The 19,626-nt window shown below is 45.7% G+C and overlaps 2 protein-coding genes across 6 annotated transcripts in view; one reads left to right on the top strand and one right to left on the bottom strand.

Moving 5' to 3' along the window:
- Window positions 1-410: 410 nt before the first annotated feature.
- Window positions 411-1,139, bottom strand: LOC131228784 (uncharacterized). The gene has a single exon (XM_058224651.1). It carries the CDS (start codon window positions 1,137-1,139, stop codon window positions 411-413), a length of 729 nt encoding a protein of 242 aa, XP_058080634.1.
- An 11,695-nt stretch (window positions 1,140-12,834) lies between these two features.
- Window positions 12,835-19,626, top strand: part of LOC131229354 (O-fucosyltransferase 2-like) — a 104,227-nt gene continuing 97,435 nt past the window's right edge. For 2 of the 5 annotated variants that reach the window (XM_058225290.1, XM_058225291.1), the window contains exon 1: window positions 12,845-13,833. In XM_058225290.1, the coding sequence (XP_058081273.1) occupies window positions 13,204-13,833 (630 nt within the window). In that variant the 5' untranslated portion in view covers window positions 12,845-13,203. Of the gene's footprint in view, window positions 13,834-19,626 lie in introns of all 5 variants that reach the window. The other 3 variants (XM_058225294.1, XM_058225292.1, XM_058225293.1) reach the window with 3 other exon arrangements.

Here is a 19,626-nt window from a genome sequence, read left to right on the forward strand (position 1 = left end):
TCATAGTGGATTTTGTGGTGGTGTTCTTGTGGTTATTGTTCGTGGGTTATGCTTTTGGTTATGCTCGTTATGAACCAGACTGATAATTATAAATCCTCCTTGTAGTATCCCAGGATCGGAACCTGGTGAATGGGTGCCTGGATCCGAGAATGGGGTTCTACGGAGGCTGTCGGCGCCGGATTCAGCGATCGGGAATTTTGTGAGCCTGGTTTTCGAGTTCGGGGCATGACAATCTATGCTGCTTCTGTTTCATCCACGCAGCGTAGAAGGACTTGGTTGAAGGATCGCTTGTAGAGGATGCCCCCAGTGATTGTGAACTGGGCTGTTAGCTGCTTGATAGTGCGATGATCGGTTGATGTCGCTCCTTTCGAGTACTTCTGATGCTCAAGATATTCCTTAATGTCTGTGTGTCATGGCTGATCATTCGAGGAGGTTTCACCTTCATCTATCTGCAGGCAGAACGCGGGTTCCTCCTGGAGCTCGACAATGAGCTCCGATTCAGCAACTCCTTTTGGGATCTCCAGCATTGAGGCGAGGGTAGCCAAACCATCCGCAAATTGGTTCTTGGCTAGGGGCATGTAAGAGAACGTGATCTCTTTGAATTCAACTGTTAGATTCTTCAGATAGACGTGATAAGGGATCAACTTTTCATCCTTGGCTATCCAATCGCCATTCGTCTGATTGATGATGAGCTGTGAATCTCTAAAGACTCGCAACTTCTTCACATTGAGGATGATGGCTTCTCTCAGACCAGCGATAAACGCTTCATATTTAGCTACATTGTTGGTGCATTGGAATGCCAATGGCCTGGATATGGGAATTGAGACGTCATCGGGAGAGTAGAGTATGGTGCCTACTCTACTCCCTTTTGAGTTTGCAGCTCCGTCAAAGAAGAGTGTCCAGTCTCCTGCCTTTCTTTCTTCTTTTTCATCAATCAGGAGGATGTCCTCGTCAGGGAAGAAGGTCTTCAGCGGTTTGTAATCAGGTAGAAAGTGTGCTGCTAGGTGGTCGACCAGTGCTTGCCCCTTGATTGCCTTCTGAGTGACATAGGTGATGTTGAACTCGAAAAGCAGTAGTTGCCATTTTGCAATCCTACCCATTAGTGCTGGTTTTTTGAACAAGTACTTCAACGGGTCCATGCGAGCAAGCAGTAGGATTGGGTGAGCTATCATGTACTGTCGTAGCCGTTGTGTTGCCCAAACTAGGGCGAGGCACGTTTTCTCTAAGCTAGAGTACCTGGCTTCGTAGCTTGTGAAACGTCGGCTTAGATAGTAAATCGCTTGCTCCTTTCTTCTTATGCCGTCGTCTTAGCCGAGGACGCATCTGATTGCTTCTGCTGCGACAGAAATATACAGCAATAGTGGCCTACCTAGGGTAGGTGGCATGAGTACTGGAGGATTTAACAGGTATTTCTTGATTTTATTGAAGGTCCTTTGATAGTCGTCGTTCCATTCCTTTAGCGAATTCTTCCTTAGAAGCTTGAATATGGGCTCACAGATTGGTGTGAGCTACGCGATGAATCGGCTGATATACTGAATCCTTCTGAGGAAACCCCGAATCTCTTTTTCAGTATTGGGCGGTAGCATTTCGATGATGCCTTGGTCTTGGTCTCGTCCACTCATATGCCATCTTTGCTGACAATGAAGCCTAACAGCTTGCCTCCGGTTGGGCCGAAGACACATTTTTGCGGGTTGAGGCGAAGCTTAAACTTATCCAACTTGTCAAATAGCTTCTTGAAGACTTTAAAATGTCCTTCGATTGTGTGAGATTTGACAATCATATCATCCACATAGACTTCTATTTTCTTGTTTATCATGTCATGGAACAAGGCATTCATGGCTCGCTGATACGTAGCTCCCACATTCTTTAACTCGAAAGGCATAACTCGGTAACAAAAAGTTCCCCACGGTGTAATGAAAGAAGTTTTCTCTTGATGTTCGATGGTCATCTTGATCTGATTGTAGCCCGAGAAGCCGTCCATGAAGGAGAAGATCTTGTGTCCAGCAGTATTATCTACCAGTGTGTCGATGTGAGGCAGAGGGAAATCGTCTTTAGGACTCACTTTGTTGAGGTCCCTGAAGTCGATGCACATCCTGACTTGTTGTCCTTCTTTGGAACTGGTACGATATTTGCAAGCCATTCCGGATAGTTGGAGATTACCAGGAACCCTGCGTTGTATTGCTTGATGACTTCATCACGAACCTTCAGGGCCCATTCTGGTTTCATTCTTCATAGCTTCTGCTTGATAGGCTTCATGTCTGGCATTGTTGGCAAGTGGTGTACTACCAAGTCTTCATCGAGCCCGGGCATGTCCTCATAAGAGAAAGTAAAGTTGGACAACCTCGGTCTCAGGAATTCCATCATCCTGTGCTTGTACTATGGAGACTGATTTACTGATGCGCACTTCTTTGGGGAGTTCCCTGATCCCAAGTTCAGTCTCGAAGTCGTCTGCCACAACATTGGCCTTCATTTCGAACTTTTTGAGGGAGTCCTTAAGTTCGAGAGTTGTACCATAATTTCCCTCATCCTGGGCCTCATCTAAACCCATGAGCTCGAAGTCCAACTCTAGATCGAAATCATATAAGTCGACCTTAAACTCGGGCGCTGCATGTGAAGTGTTTGGCACAATGATTTTTGAAAGTTTTTCTGTTGTTTTTGTGTTTTGAAGATTTTTCGATGTTTTGTGATTTTGAAAAGTATTTGATGTTTTGTGATTTTTGGAATATGTGATGTTTTGTGTTTTGAAGGTTTTCTGATTTTTTTGTGTTACGGGATCCCGAACAGGATACTGTTGCAAACCATGATTGATCCTGCCCTGGTTCGGGGTACCAACTGCTATTTACATTGGCCTTTTTTTTGGGATCGACAATCATAGGTGATTCACTGGCCGACTCGATCGTTAGGGGGGTGGCTGTCTAGCCTGGTTCTTTCCCTCTTTCGATCTTGTTGCGCTGCTCTATTTGTACCTATGGGCCATCAATCCTGATGACCATGATGCCTACTAGGCCGGGTTTGGAATCTGACTCCAATCTGACCTCTTCGCTTAGAAGTTGAAGCTCTTCAAGCTCCTCAAGTTCACATTGTGGTGGGATGTTGATATATGTCCAGTCGAGGGAAGGCCATTTCCCTTTGTCAATCCAATGGATGGGCTACTTCTGCTCCTTGTGTTGATGGTTTGTTGGTGGGGGTGTTTCCCCTTAACTGTTGGTGGGGATGGGTGCCTCCCCGTTCTTGCCCGTGTCCTTGGTAATGGGCACTCCTGGTCTTGGGTCCTCTGTGGGTGGCCCTGCTTCCATACTCCTAGTCTCATGTGATGGGTCTGGGGGTTCTGCCCCTAGCATTGGATGTGCTTTTGATGCCTTGAGGATCTTGTCCCACCTTATTGGTGGCCAAATGGACTCCTGGATGGAATGTCTTGTTAGATTGAGCCGCTAGAGGTGATCCTCAAGGGAGATCAATGTGTCACCACAGACTGTTCTAGCCTTGATAAACTTGATGGGTGTGCACTTGAATGGTTGCCTCTTCTTAGACTTGCAGCCTGATCTTCCGGTGTTGGTTGATACCCCAGTCCCTATCTTTGTATGTTGGCACAGGCTGGTTTTACTACCATACCTTTCTTAAGGAACTCGGTACGGTAGTTCAGGATTAGACGTTCAGCTGGAGGGATGACATATTCGACTGCAAGCGGGTAAGGATTGGCAATGGAGTTCACAATTTCGAACTCAAAACTGTGATATGATATGTCACCCTCTGTATGTTGGACGTCAATCACTGAAATGTCAGTTTCTGGGGTATTGACAGCTACTGGTAAGATGATTTCTAGCTTAGCTAGCACCAAGATGATTTGATTTCCCGATGGGAATTGATGGAGAGTGGATGGGATGGCTTCGACAGCCTGGAGCCATGGCCGTCCCAATAGAAGGTTGAAAGAGGCAGGTATATCGATAATCTAGAATGTGACTAGAGTTATGTCTGGTCCAATCTGTAACCCAATGTCAATTTCCGCTTCTACTTGCCTTCGGGAGTTATCAAAAGCTCGGACACTCATGGTGCTAGGTCGGAAAGAAGATGGTTCTATCCCTAAACGTTCGGCAGTCCTCAGAGAGCAAACATTTAGGCTTGATCCGTTGTCTATAAGCACAAGTGGGACTTTGAAGTTCTTGTAACGGACATCTATATTTAATGAGCGTCCATGATTGCGGCCCTAGGGTGGCAACTCCTCGTCTGAGAATGTGATCGCTCGTGGTGCAAGGAGTTGGCCGATCATACTTGCCACCATTTCAGGTGGTACGTCAGGAGAGATGTGCGCATCATTCAGGGTCTTTGCAAAGATCTCTCGGTGTGATCTTGATGTACACAAGAGTTCCCAGATGGAAATCTGTGCGGGAATGGACTTGAGCTGAGATGTTATGTCGTAAGCGGCATCAACTTTGTGGGTTGTTCCTGACACAGTTCCCCGGGTTTCTTTTGGGTTCTGATTATCACTTCTGAAATACCTGTCGTTGTTGCCCACTTCAGCACATTCAGGATAGTGCCATGGGACTGGCTTTGGGTTATAGGAGGGAACCATCCTCCCTTCTAGATATATCATCGGTTCTTGAGGTTGAGTGGTGGGATCTGTCTGTGGTAGACTCGAGGACTTTCCCCAGGATGCGACTGAATCCTCATAGGGTTTAACAGTGGGATTTTCCTCCTCCTTTTGATGTGTACTTTGTGAAGGAGGGATCCTCTGGCCATATGTCAATTGGTGAGGCAAGAGGAGACTTGGAAATTGGTCAGGGGGTGCCCCTTGCAGGGTAGCGAGGCGAGATCGATCGAAAGGATGATAGGTTCAGGACCTGGCCTATTTGGATATGCCGGGGGTGGTGCTAGATGTGCCCCTTAGAGGGTGAAAGATTGAGATTGTGACCTGGATGTTGTTGATGCCCTTTGGAGGTTGAGAGGTTGTGTTGTCAGTGTCGTTTCGAGTATGAGAAGCGGTGTGGTTGATGCTGCTTCGAGAATGAGAGGTGAAGCTGTCAGTGCTGCTTCGGGTATATCTGTGGTCCAGGCAGAGGCGCTTGTTGGTATCCCCATATCCGATTTGCTGTATCGGGCATGATTGCTTGTATGAAGTGATGTGGGAAAGAGTATGTGGGATGCTCTCTTTTGATGTTGTTGACAGTAGAGGTGTCAAATGTGCTAGGTCCTGCTAGATGCGATGACAGGGGATTCTGGAGAATGTTGGCCTGATTGGCATTGCTAGCCTGTGGGGTAATTGCGATCTTCTGGCTCTCGATCAAGTCTTGAACCGTATGTTTTAGGGTGAAATAGTGGTCTGTTAGATGATTGGGAGCCTGATGATATGCGCAATACTGGTTTTCATTGTATCTGGGTGGAAGGAGATTTGGCGGAAGCTGAGGCTGAAGTGGTGTCAAGAGTTGCCTTTGCATTAGCATTGTAAAGACCTAACTGTGTGTTTGTGCTAGAGGGGTGAACTTCCTACCCAACTTCGCTTGCTTGTATGGGCTTTGCGCATTTCCACGAGGCTGTTGCATTGCTGTTGAGGCGGCTACGCCTGATATCCCTGTTGGGCTTACTGTGACTAGTATTGTTGGTTCAGTGGCCAGTACTGTCTATCTTGTTGTGGCTCCGGTTGCAGGGGGTACTGGTTGCCTTGAGCATTGGCGATGATATTGTTGACCTCTGTGGTGCGTTGCGCAGGAGCAGTACCGTTTCCATTCCCATATCCGACAGGTTTCCCCTCGACTTTATTTCTTTTGATTGAGGGGGCCTGGTGCGGCCATGGAGAAATGGTTCCGGCTCTGATCCTGGTTTCCACCTGTTCCCCAACTCGGATGAGCTGTGAGAAATTCACCTATGGGTACGAGATCAGATATCCAGAAATGCTTGGGTTTGCAGAATGGACGATCATGGATATCTTCTCTTCGTCATCGATGGGGTTTCTCATTCAGGTTGCCATGACCTGCATCGCCCTACGTATACTGATAATGACTCATCACTTTTCTGTCTCAGGGTAGGCAGGTCTACCCTTCTCGGAGCCATGTTCAGGTTATATGAAAATCAGTCAATGAATGCTTGGGAGAGTCTTTCCCAAGTCTTGATTTGATGGTTGTCCAGTGAGGTGTACCAATCTAGAGCGTCACCTTTAAGGGATTTCTGGAAGAGCCGTATCAAGGCTCCATCATTCCCTGCTATTGCATTGAGTTCCCCACAAAAAGCTTTCAAGTGTGCTGTGGGACACCCACTACCATCATACCTCTTGAATTTGGGCACCTCGAAGTTTGGAGGTACCCGAGCATCTAATAAAGGACATAGGTCTTAAACTTGGTGGATGGATGTTCCACCCCCTGTTGCCTCTGCAATTGGTTCTGCACCATTTATAGTTGTTCTCGCAATTCCTCAATCTCTGCTCTATTATGCTACGCGTATCTTGCCCCTTGCTGTACGGCTTGTGCTACCTCTTCCTCATATGGATCGACTTCCTCGATCCTTTGGTTTGCCAGAATGGGGGGTTGTTGGAAAGAAGATGGACTCCTGGTGGCGGGAGGTAATTGAAATTGAACACCGCTCCCTTTTGGAGGAGGCTGTGATATAAGGAAATGGCTCCCACCTGAGGTATTTACCAATTCCAGAATGTTTCTCCCGTTAGGGGGAGTGAGTTGGACTTGAAACTGACCCTCTTCATTGGTATCTGCCAGTTCTTGTCTGTGGTTCCCGTTAGGGGGAACAGATGTTGTAACCTGATTGTTGTGATTGTGGGAGGGTTGCTCCCATTTGCTGGTTGTTGTTGATCTTGTGCTGACTCCTCTGGGAGAGGGAGGACATAATTTGTTGGAGAAATGAGGGAAAAAGCAAAAGGAGTTTGAGGGATTGAACTGTTTTGTACACTAGGCTGGGTTGCCTATGTATTCGGTGTGGCACTCGGTACCAGGCGAAGCAATAGCTCTTGCATTGCCCAAAGACTTTAGGCCACCTCTTGCATGGTTGCATTAACTTGTGGGTCTATTGGAGATGCTGGAGGTAAGGGTGTGGGTGTTGGTGTAGGTGTGGGTGTTGATGTTTCAGGAACTGGCTGAGAGGTCATGGCTGCGCAGGGATCGAGTGGTCATGGTTCGGATCAGTGCCTAAGCAAGTGTAAGCTAAAGAAATTTTTTTGTTGTTAAATGAAATTGGTGAATATCCCTTGAGGGTAAAGTATCACACACTTTCGAATAAGATCTCAACTAGTGAAAGCTAGCATTCCCCAGTGGAGCCGTCATTCTGTGAACACTGAAAATCGACGCTCACGCCGGCTCTGGCGTTTGATGCAATTTGATGATGGAGGAATTAGGCTGATATGTACGTGTTGGAGTTGCCACTAGTCGATAAATCTCAGAATCTCGCGGTCGGCTAAAACCGCGGAATACGTAAGGTTGGAGAAGTCTGAAGACTTCCCTCCCTCAAATTGACTCCTAATCTGCGATTTGGGATTCCGGGTAAGGGACCTCGGTTACAGAGAGGGAAGGTGTTAGGCACCCTCTCTATCCATACAAGTGTATGATCTCTACTTAAAGTGATAAAATACTCTCAAGGGAAGATGGATGTTGTGGTCAAGATGAGACTAGGCGCACACACAGATTTTTTGATGTGACAAGATTCAAAGTCTCGGCAAGCCACAGAGCATATGTCCACGGCGTGTCTAGAAGGCGTATGTAATGATGCTTATGCCAAGAGGTAGGAAAAATGGACTAGACTACTAGGAATTTTTGATGTGACAGGATTCGTAGTAGGCAAGTCACAGAGCATACGTTCGCTAGAAGTCTAGAGGAGTAGGGGGGTTAAGAAGGGAGTAAATGTCATGATGGTGTATGAGATGAGTGGATCCTTAGCTTTAAACTTGGATAGGCTAGAACATGGATTGAACCATGACCAACATGGGTTAAGCTAGAAGAGTCCAGAGGAAAGGCCAGGGGGTGGCTAAATGATCAAATCTTGGGGGCTTGGGAGCTCCTTCCCTCTCCTTCCCTCTCCTTCCCTCTTCCTCTCTCTCTCTTTCTCTCTCCCTTTCTCTTTCTCTCACTCTCTTAGATGTGGAGATGGTTGATGTGTTGTTGTTGTTAAAAATGAGAGGAGGAGAGGGCTATTTATAGCCTTCTTCAATGACACTACGGTAGTTGTGAGGTTTAGGAGGGGTAAAAGTTGAGGTGGCAAGTGGTGATTGGTTGAGGAGAGAGAATCGCCACATGGCGCGCTCTCATTGGCTCTTGGGCTTGGTAAAATGGTAAATAGGATCGGATAGGGCTTGGTAAAGTTGACTTTCGGACGTTGTGCCAGCTGTTGGTTGGAGGACACACGCGTTTGGGGAATGGAGGTAATCGGAGTACCGCCGGTGGTTGTTAAACTACTGCCCAGGCCAAGCTCGGGCCGAGCCCAAACGTGCGGTCCTCGTGTGGCGCGTTGGTTTGTCCGGTGGTCCTTTTTTTGAGTTTTTGGCTTGGCTAGGCGTATTTCTAGGCTAACTTTGCTCGAATAGGTCCTAGATTTGGGATTTTGGGTTAGGTTTGTGTAAGGCCCGTATCCTAGTCCGTACTGTTCCATATACTCCCTCGATCCTCTCAGTCGAATTCCGGTAACCTGCGATCTGTAATCGATATTTGCACGTGACCCTAAGTCGTATCCAGTAGATTTGAGTCAGCTTAATCCGAGACTTGTATTATTGCGACCACACCGTCACCACGGTTCCAATGCCGTGTCTTGCATACCGATCCAATACCCTGGCAAGGAGATGTGGACCCGCGTTTATTTCGAGAAAAACACTGCACGTTTACAATCCCTAGAGAATATCTACAATATGTCTCATCAATCAATCAATCAATCAATCAATCATTCACCTCATGTCAAGTACAAGAGCAACCCCAAAGTCAACTCTCTCCCTCTCTCTCTTGCACACCCATACATGTCAAGTACACCTATCACCTCTCTTACAACCACCCTCTCTCTCTCTCTCTCTCTCTCTCTCTTTCTCTTCACATTTTCCAAGCAACAAAGGAGACAAAAATGGTGAATGTCCAAGCATTTCCAAAGAGAGAAAAGTGAGATGTTGTGTGTGGCCCACTTTCCACCCCAAGATCTATCATCCCAGCCCTTCATTTCTCATCACCCTCCATCAAAGTGAGACACAAGGAGATCGACGTTCCATCAGACCAAGAAGATCAAACGGTGGGTGTTTCTATATGTCTAAATTTTATGTTTTTATGATGGGACAAGTGAGGCCTACCGATTGATGGTATGGATCTCACTTTGGACCCTAGATGTGGCCGATGGTCCACCTTGATTCTCATGATTATTCCATGATGGGGTCATTCTCCATAGACCCCATTATGATGTTTATTTTCCTTGCATGGATCGGGTCATCTAGACCTTGCATTTCGATGGAGAAAGGATCTCCACCGTTGATTTTGATTGGTGGGCCCATATGTAATGGGACCCACTTGATCTATGTTGTAAATCACGGAAGGGAGGGCCATAGTGTAGGGTCCCTCCATCATCACATGTCTCTCTCTCTCTCTCCTTCCTTATTTTGTGGCCCACTTAATGAGTGTATGTGATGTCCAAACCGTCCATCAAATGGACCCCATGGTTGTCCAAGCCATGTAGGCCCTACCCTCTGGATGATTGGAAAACATAAATATAAGTTTAGTACAAATCAAGTGGGCCACATCCACATGGGACCCACTAGCTGCGGTCCCCACACGTGGGACCCACCTTGATAAATACATCCATGTCTAGTGTCCCTGGACATTGGACGTTATGAAGAGTGAACAGATAGTGAGGTGTACTCACTACAAAAAGGCAGTTTGATTTTAAGGCTTTTGGGTGGGCCACTCATATAGGCCCCACCTTGATGTATGAACCCTATCCACGCCATCCATTCCATTCCTCAGATCAATTTAGGCGTTGAGACGAAAAATGGAGCCAATCCGATTATCTGGCGAGCCATAGCATAGAAAATAGTGGTCTTTACCGTTAAAATTCACCTTGATGTTTCTACACGCCAAAACATGCCGAATATTGGGCTTGTTTGGTCCGTCTTGAGTCCTAGAATCCAATGGGTGGAGTGGATCCACCTGATGCGGGCCCTATCATGAAAAAACCTTATGAAAACCGAATAAAATAAAATAAAATAAAATAAAAAAATACAAGCAGCAGGTGCTGCTGCTGACGTCCAGAGGACGTGCAGCAGCATCCTGCTGCGCTTGTCGTGAAGAGGTAGGGACAGTTGGGTCCCAGCCGTGGGCCCCACCATGATGTGTACTGCACATTAACACCGTGCATTTGATGGGTCCCCTTTATATATGGGGTGCCCCCAAATATCAGCCGTATGTATAACTCAGGTGGCCCACGTCACAGGAACAGTGGGATTGAGCATCTGCCATTGAAACCCTTTTGAGTTGTCACAGAAGTTTTGGATCCTTATGAAATTTGTTTTTCCTTCTCAACCGGGTCTGTGTGACCTTATTAACAGATTGGATGGTGATAAACGTTATGGTGGGCCCCACGTGGGATCCACTGATGTATTCATTGTATTCACACCTTTTCGCCCTGCGCCCCTGGACGGAAAGGCTAGGGACCTACGGTCCCTACTACGATGTATGTGCTTTATCTATGACGTCTACATTGTAAGAATAATGTTAGTTAAATGTCCGCATTATAACTCTCCCTAGGGCTTATTGATAAGCCCATACTTGTTGTGTGTAGGCCATCTAGGCCCATCTTCATTGTGAGGATAGTTCATCACCTTATAACATGCTTAGTGTAATTCTATGATTCATGCCCATACGCATCATATGTATGCTTGATATGAGTAGTAATTGATCATAGCATATGCCATTGGGCAGACTATTCATGGGACTCATTGATAGGAGTTACTCACATAAGCGCGTGGTACGCGTGAGATTGCTACATGACTGGACAGTGTGACTCATGCATCTTGCATTGTGTGACTGTGATTACTGTACGCCCTAGCGACATCAGGGCTATGACCTCCATAGGCATGTCGTGGATGGCCAGATGGGACACCTGAAATGTTTGGTTTGAGTATCTGGGCACTTTGAATGTCCGTGGGTGAAAGTCCCTAAACCTCCGAGGCCAGGAACGTCCCAACGTCTAGACCGAGTGGATACATGAGTGCCCGAGTGCCAAATACCAGTAGGCCGCGTCTCCCACTGTGTTGTGGTCGGTTGGGAGGGGGTGTGGCCTTATCCGCCCGAGTGAGGGGGCTGTAACCTAGGCTGAGTTTGACCAGCTCGCAAATGAGTCCGCTATCGACGAGCCGAGTAGATATTGGTAGACTACTGGTCAGGCGGATAGTGTGGTCTCTTCCACTCGCTGGGCTGTGTGGCTAGGGAGGCGGCAGTCAATGTGGAGTGTAATAGACCCCGGTGATTCCCTAGAGAGGAACCGTACTGATATGTGGACTTGATATGAGGACTGAAGTGATATTGTGACGCCCCATCACTGTTGCACATGTGGGCGTGCACACGTGGGTGAACGCTGATGTGGGCGGGGCCTAATGGCCTGGGTGAGCTACCAGTAGTTTGCAGGCTACTGTGCTGACAGGCTACTGTGTACGCAGTGGGAGGTTGAACTTGTCCCACATCGGAAGCGCTGTCCGAAGTAATGGTGGTTATATCTGGGGATTCACCCTATACTGTATGAGGCCTTTTGAGGACGATTCCGAGAACAAAACCGTGTGGGTTGTGCCCAGAGTGGACAATATCATACAGTGTGGGCGTGGGCTGTTACAGTTTGGGAGGTTCTAAGGGTTTGGATTAGGGTTTCGGATTCGGGTAGGGTTTGGATTAGGGTTTCGGGTTCGGGTATGGTTCAGATTAGGGTTTCGGGTTCATATTGTTGATCATGGCCTGGATTGTCTTTGCCTCTTCAAGATGTTAGCTTGGGTGGAGTGTCTACAATACCCAAATCCAAATCGAGTCGAGTTTGACCGAATCGAGTTTCGGGTCGAGTTATTGGGTAACTCGGACTCAACTTGGTTTGAATTCGGATTGGACGAAGCCTACTCGGTTTGGACCGACTCACTAATTCGGTTTGGGTCGAGTAGGGTCGGACGAGTCGAGTTACGCAAGTCCAGTCGAGTTGAGTCATCCTGTGCGCAGCTCTAATTGATGTATTATGATCTAAAAATTATTCTCATTTAATAATATGAAATATCATACTGGTGCCGAACGGTTAAAGATTAAAAAAAAAAAACCCAAAGGTCCTAATCAAGTATCCAAGAATCAAAGGTCAGGATTGTTTAGCTAACTCGTTTTCGGACTATAATTCAGTAGTGGGATCCAAAATTTGTCCTACTAAATATCTGACTGCTTACGTAGGGAAGCGGATTGCGTCCCGCACCTTAGACGGAATTGGCAGGGGTCTGTGGAGCCAGTGTGATGTTTATCTACACCGCTCATCCATTTCTCCATATCATTTTAAGGTATGAGCCCAAAAATTAGGTAGACATAAGGCTCAAGTAGACCACATAGTGGGAATTGAATCCTACCGTTGAAAACTTCTTGGGGTCCACAGGAGTACGGGATCAGGCTGACATTTATTTTTTCACTAAATCCATGTTTTTGTGACCTTGCGGAGAGGTTAGATGGAAAATAAACATTACGGTGGGCCCCAGGAGGGTTTCAACGGTGTGATCCACTTGAGCCTTGGACCTGCCTATTTTCGTGCTCTCATTCTAACATGACCTGAAAAAAATGGATGAACGGCGCGGAGCCCATGATGTATGGTGGGTCCCACAGAGCCCCTGCCCAGACCGATTTCCGTCCTGGCCGCAATTCGCTACGCTTGCATATCAAGCGTCGTACACAGGAGTAAAAATAACTCCCTTTCCTACAAACCTGCAGAGGATTCGGCCTCAGACAGAAAGGGAGGAGAAAAGCGTGGCTTTACGGGTCGTGAGCCGCTTGCGTCGGGCTGTCGGAAGCTGAGAGGATTCATGGAATGAAGAAAAAGACCATTTGCTTTGTTTGGTAAAGAAAGGAAGGAAGAAAGAAAAAAAGAAAGATCAGTTCACGACCACCTCCATTCTCTCTCTCTCTCTCTCTCTCTCTCTCTCTCTCTTCCCACGCGAATAACGCACGCTACCACCTCCTCCCAAAAATCTCAAATCAGAAAAAAACGTGTCCTCCGAAGGGAAGAAGAGAAATGTCGACTTCCCATAGCTTGTTTTCGTGGGCTGAAGGCGCTGAGAGAGCAGCAGCAGCAGCAGATGGGCAAGGAGGAGGAGAAGAACAAAGGAAATGTTCGGCATCAGAGATAGAGGAAATTAAGGCTTCAGATCGGGACGAGACCAACGCCTGGTCCAGCTCTTTCCATGCTAGAACTTCCCATTCCACTACTACTCCGAGGAGCAGGCAAGGGGCCTCTGCCTTTGTATCTCCGAAGAGTCCTCATCAGCTAAGGGACTCTGGCTTTGGTTTGCTCTCGAGTCCCTTGAGAAGCAGTAGCAGGCTTTCTGTCCCTTCTCCTTCTTCTTCCTCTTTTCTTGATTTCGGTTGTTTGTGGAGATGGAAGCTTTGGGCTGGTTTTTGGTTTCCTTGGGGGAGTGCTGGGAATGTGACTGGGGTGAAGCAGCATCTATTGGGGAAAAGGAAGGGGTCGATGTGCCTCTGGCATCGGCGGAAACGGGTCAGGGGTGTTGCGGTGGTTATTGGGCTGGTGCTGTCTTTCTTCTTCTTACTGAATTGGTGGATGCTTTTGCATCTTCAAGATTCCGATCTTCGTCACAAGGACACCGGGCCTTTCTTTAACAAATCATCTTCGCTGTCTATTCGGGTATCTATTGTTTACTTCTTGTACATTTTCGTTGCGTCATGTGTTCATGTTGTTGAATTCACCATTGAAAACAAGGACTGGACTATCAACATCTTCTTATTATCTTTAATCTACTGACATGTGGTTTGCTTAGGTGCACATCAATCCATACCTTCCAACTGGTTGTGCCCGAAACTCACACGCATCAAAAGATCCTAAGCATCTAATTTGTCTCTGAAATAGATGGTTAATTGAATGAATTGTGGTTAGTGGTCCAAATTCAACATATAAAAACTAGATTCATTAGATTGTTCGACCATTGTGAAATTTGGGCCATGCTCCATCCACAAGATAGGCTTTGTTGTTTGGACTTGCCCATATTGCAATACATGTATGCCATGTGTAGGATGGATGAGTCCGATGTACAGTTAGTGGTATCAAATGTGGCTATAGATCTTTAGTGAACAACTATGGTTGTTTTTCATCAATCAGACTAGGAATGAAGATGAATTGCATAGGGATCATAGACAATAATGTCATTGACTAAGATAGATGGTTGGTTTGAGATCAGTCAAGATTTACCGTTGTTGGGGAATCGCGGAAGCACACAGAGATGAATCAAGCAAAGTACTCCAATCGCACAACCAAGTTCAAACACAAACAAATTGAATTTTACGTGGAAAAACCCTTGTAGGATAAAACCATGGCACAAAGTGACAATAATGCACTATGAAAGCAGAAAATCACAAGAGAGAGAGAGAGAGAGAGATTACTGATTCGAACATGTCTCGAATCTTCCTCACAAGCCAAGCTTTGCCCTTGAAACCCTTAGGAACGAATTTAGAAACCATAGAACACCTCTCATGCTCTTATCACAATCGGAATAGGAAACAAATCCTGCACTTACACAATTCTGCGCCTGTGCTCGATGGCTCCTTCTATGGGACTTTGTGTAACAGCCCGAGATTTCACGGCTAGAGTTTATACTCGTGCCTGAGAAAACTGGGTGTTAATAATCTATAAACCTAGATGCTTTAAAATCGCACCTTTTTTTTTTTTACCGTTTGGATTACATCTAGATACATTCATGAAGGTAGCATTCACAAGAATAAAATCAACTGTATAGATTATATCTCATTAGAGTAAAAAGAATAATCAAATGCCCTTTCAATGGAAGCTTATTACATTGTCGAGTTCGCAGCGGAAGTATAAAGTTAAATAAATAAACTATCTTCGTATTCTTTCGGTACAGTCTTCTATAGGGAGATGGTCCTTTAAGTCTTTAAATCTGTACGTCACCTGCATAATCTGTACGGTTGGGAGAGGGTCAATCCCCTACTCATAGTGATGGTTATCCTTTGAGATTAACAATAATTTAAGAGATTCATGAAAGCAAGATAAATGTTCTGATACCTCCACACTACAAGAGGTATTAATGCACAAGCAATCTATATGAGATGCATGCCTAGCTAAGTATATGCGGTATATCACACTTAGCGATCGCCATAATGTGGAATATGATTAGAGTTATCCGACTCGCTTCGCATCCCATACTACGGAGATTCGCCTGTGTGTCCCACGTTTAACATAGTTTTACGCGATTATCCCAAAACGAACATCACACATTCCCAGGTGAATCTTGTAACCCGGATTGAAGCGACTGAAGCGACAACCAACCCCCAAAAGATTGGAAAAGGAGCGACTAAGCGACATCCAACCCTTAAAAGACTGGAAAAGGAGCGACTAAGCGACATCCAATTCCCCAAATTGATATGTCACGTATATAGAACGATTTACACACACCAACTGTTGCACTCTTACCCGAGAAACATGAAATTACGTGTCGCCCCAGGGCCGCTACTGAAAATGCATTACATCCACGATATTTAATCGATCGCTAGAGGAGGGATTCCCAACATAGTACTTGCATCAAGAAAATATAAATTGAATCATAGAGAATATAAACTGAATTATGAAGAATATAATCTGAATCATGGAGGTTCTGGAATAGCAAGACATATGCCTAAGCCTTAAAGATAGACAACACGAAGCCAACATAATAAAGAGAAGAGTGATGATGGTCAACTCAACAAAAGTGGCAATGACCAACATAAAAGAAAAGGCGAGTGGTAGAGCCAACTCAAATAAAGAGACGAGTGGCAGGGACAGCTCAATAAATTTGATAAGGCAGGGGCAAGGCATGTATCCATGGCCTCACATAAATTTAGAGAAATCACTTGTATTTGACATCATGTCATAATCCCGAAAGGGCCAATAGTTGTAATCATATTAACTAAATTAATCGATAGGATAATTCCCAGAAAACGTGTAAACCTGAAAGACAGGATAATTCATATCGTAAAAGGCATGAAAGAGGCCAGATGAAATAGGTAGAAGGTAGGATAAACCATAAAATCTTGATTTAAAGTAAAATAAAGGGGAAAGCTTTTAACTTAGATAGAGACAAAATGAATTTCACCAACTCAAATTAAAGTAAGCCTAAAGGATAAAACCCTCACCTTTAGCTGTTTGATCGTCCCCTACAAAATTTAGGTATTCAGATGTTTGAAGGCACCCTTTAGGATTAAATCTTGTCTATATTTGCCTGACTCGGATCGATTACAGTGTTTGTTAGCTTTGATTAAACTTGATTCTAAGACCCAATCTAAGTATGTGTTTCTCTTTGGAAGTGCATTCCACCAAGTTGACTCGGTCCAAGACGGTGGAATATTCCACCTCTTTTTGTTGCAAAGAAGAGTGAAGGCAAAGGAAGAAGAGAACCCAAAAATAGACAAAGAACCGAAATCTTTACCTTCCGATAATTGCTCAACGCTAAACCGGGCCACTGACCGTCTTCCTCTCTGTTTCTCCTTCTTCTTTCCTCTCTTGTTCTTCTTCTTTTATTGCTGTCTTTTCTTTCAATACTTCTCCTCGTCACCGGACAACACCCTATTTATAGCGTGCTGCGTCTTTTTCCAGAACGTTCCAGCAGCTCTTTCGCAGAGTCGGTTTGCACAAACTCTGTTTCTGCGCTGCGAAAACACGGAGGCGACTTGCGGTTGTTCTGAATTCAGGGTGAAAGGCCATTCCGTCCGAACAATCCCACTGCGTGGGAGTGATCGAAATCCCTTTCTCCTGTGTTTGAACGGCCTGGATTAGTTTCTTGATCCCGGGTTTGATCGTGTATGGTTCCGGATCGTCCGGATTCCTTGGACGCACGCACCCTATTGGTTGTGGCAACATCAGTGGGGCCTCCAATCCGGAGCTTTCGCTAAATCCGGACCCTCCATTGAGCTCCTCACAAGGTTCTGACCCAAAGGAAGGGGTTATCGATCTGAGTTCGGTGTGGTCCATCGAATCAGATCCTCATCGATGGTTTTGATGCAACGGACAGTTGGGGTCGATGCCTGGTCTGTTACTGATGAGACTCCATCGGGTTTTGGTCGGTGGTCCACCCCGCTTCAAATGGACGGTTCCGATCATCCAACGGAGCTACGTTGGTGGCCCACCCATCGTCCAGCGGATGATCGTTCGTCCTGGCTGCGTAAGGAATGGAAGAAGAGGGAGAAGACTCCTCTTTCGGCCTGGAGAGCTCGTGTCAAAGACGTTTTGACCGGGCTTGCAGCTCGGTGCAACGCCGGTGCACACCTTTTGGTGCACCTGCTTGATACAAATGGGCCCCACAGTGATGCTCGTGGGAACTCTACACCGTTCATCCATTTTTCCATCCAATTTAAGGGGTTGATCCGAAATCTGGAGCGTATCCAAAGATTAGGTGGCCCCAAATCAGTGGCTACTAGCTGATCTCCACCATTGGGTTATTTCTCTGATGATCTAAGGGTTGTAATCCGACATGTATGGCTAATTTGTGGTATAGAGACATGGTGTGAAATTTTGCGTCCAACGGATGGCGGGAATCATGTGTTCTAGAATCATGAGCCTATGTTAATGGCATTTTTCATATTTGTTGTTAATATAAGAGTTTTGTGAAATATAATGGTTCTACCTGATTGTGAGCGTGGGAGTTACCTACTAGTTTATTTATAGGGAAGTTTATGCACTGGTTCTCGTGTGTATGGTCTTAATTTCAACTTAAGGGTCATACATTTTATATTGACTCTCATGGTGACGCTTGAGGACTTTCGATACCCGAGTATTGAAAAGTTTGGGGCGTTACACTTCGATGGCATTGAGAAAACACCAAAACATTCCAACGATAAAACATGGATTTTTAAGATTTTTCCGATGGCATCGAGTATCTGTTGCTGGCATCGGCATCTGCTCGATGGCATCGAGTGGTCTATTGATGACATCGACAAACCCTATTGTTTACAAATTTGAGACATCAACAACAATCTCCACCATGTCTTCAATTTTCATTCTTCATAGCTTCTTTTCCTCATATCTAATTCCGCCTTGCATCATAGCTCCACCATCGCTTCTTGTGCACACTTCATTTTCCTTTTACACCTTTGCTAAGCTCAGAGAAGTTGCACATAACTTGAATTTCTCTGTGGGAACCATCTTAATGAGCATGTCAGCTGGATTGGCGATCGGATGACCACCACTATAAGGTTTCATCCTCCCTTGCACTCACCACAAAGGGGGATTTCATCCTCCCTTGCACTCACCACAAAGGGTGGGTGGTCGGATTGGCGATCGGACGACCACCACGCTCCAACGGCTCCGCCATCCAAAACCCTCCCTTCTCCCTAATCTCTTCCTCCTTTCTCTTCAATCTCTTCAATCTCTCTTTCACTCACTCTCTCTCTCTCTCTCTCTCTCTCAAGCTACGTATATTGTTGACTTTTGGGGGAGAGAAAGGTAGCTTGGTAGGAGCGTATTGGGGTTTTGTAGGGGGGAGGTGGTACTTTAGTAGGGTATTTGGGTAATGAGGGTGATGGTGATGGATTGATGGAGAAAAAGATGATGGGGGTTGGCAGGTGATAGATTGATGGGTTGATGGGGATTGATTGACAAGATTCCTCGGGAAATGCGCAAGTGGGGCATGCACGACGCGTGCATTGCATGACTCGCCTCGGATTGTGCCAATGATAACAACTTTTAAACCAGGTATCGCAATGGGGTGTGTCACGCGGCGTTGGAATCGTAACGCCCGTGCAGTTGTCAGGGTATAGGTCTCGGGGCGTTGTGGTACTAAAACAGGGTGCTCGAGCGGTGCTCGCCGATTTGGTCCATCCGTGGTGTGCCGACATTGGAAACTAAGCTCACGGATGGTCTTCCAGGGATATGGGCCTCACCTGAATAGTTGGCTACATAAACAATAGGTGTTATAGGATATGCATGTATAGTTGTACGTACTATATATAGGCATTGTTTAAGTATCCCTAATATTATCCCTATTTCTAGCTTGGCGATACCAATAACACTGGGAGCAATACCAATAACTCTGGTAGTCTCAGAAATTCTAGGTATCGGCAATGTATCGCTAAGTATCACCAATGTATGGCCAATATTTTCAACTGTGTAAATTCCAAAAGTTGCTTGTATCGCCAGTGTATCGGCGATATTTCGATAATATCGCCAATGTATCGACATCGCCAAAAATCTGTTTATTAAAAAACTTCCCATTTCTTTTTTATTTTTTATTTTTTATTTTAATGGGATAGTTATACGCGGTGTTCAAATTGTTGACAATAATATCACAATATTATCGTTATCCCAAGATGGGCAATATCTGGACCACAATCTTTCATTTCCTTTCCTGTTATCGATGATTTCTCAACGAAATATCATATGTTGTCGATATTGTGAAATATCGATAGATATTTGAATGGAAGGTTGGATGGGATG

The sequence above is a fragment of the Magnolia sinica genome, chromosome 16 (genome assembly GCF_029962835.1).
Source record: "Magnolia sinica isolate HGM2019 chromosome 16, MsV1, whole genome shotgun sequence".
NCBI lineage: Eukaryota > Viridiplantae > Streptophyta > Magnoliopsida > Magnoliales > Magnoliaceae > Magnolia > Magnolia sinica.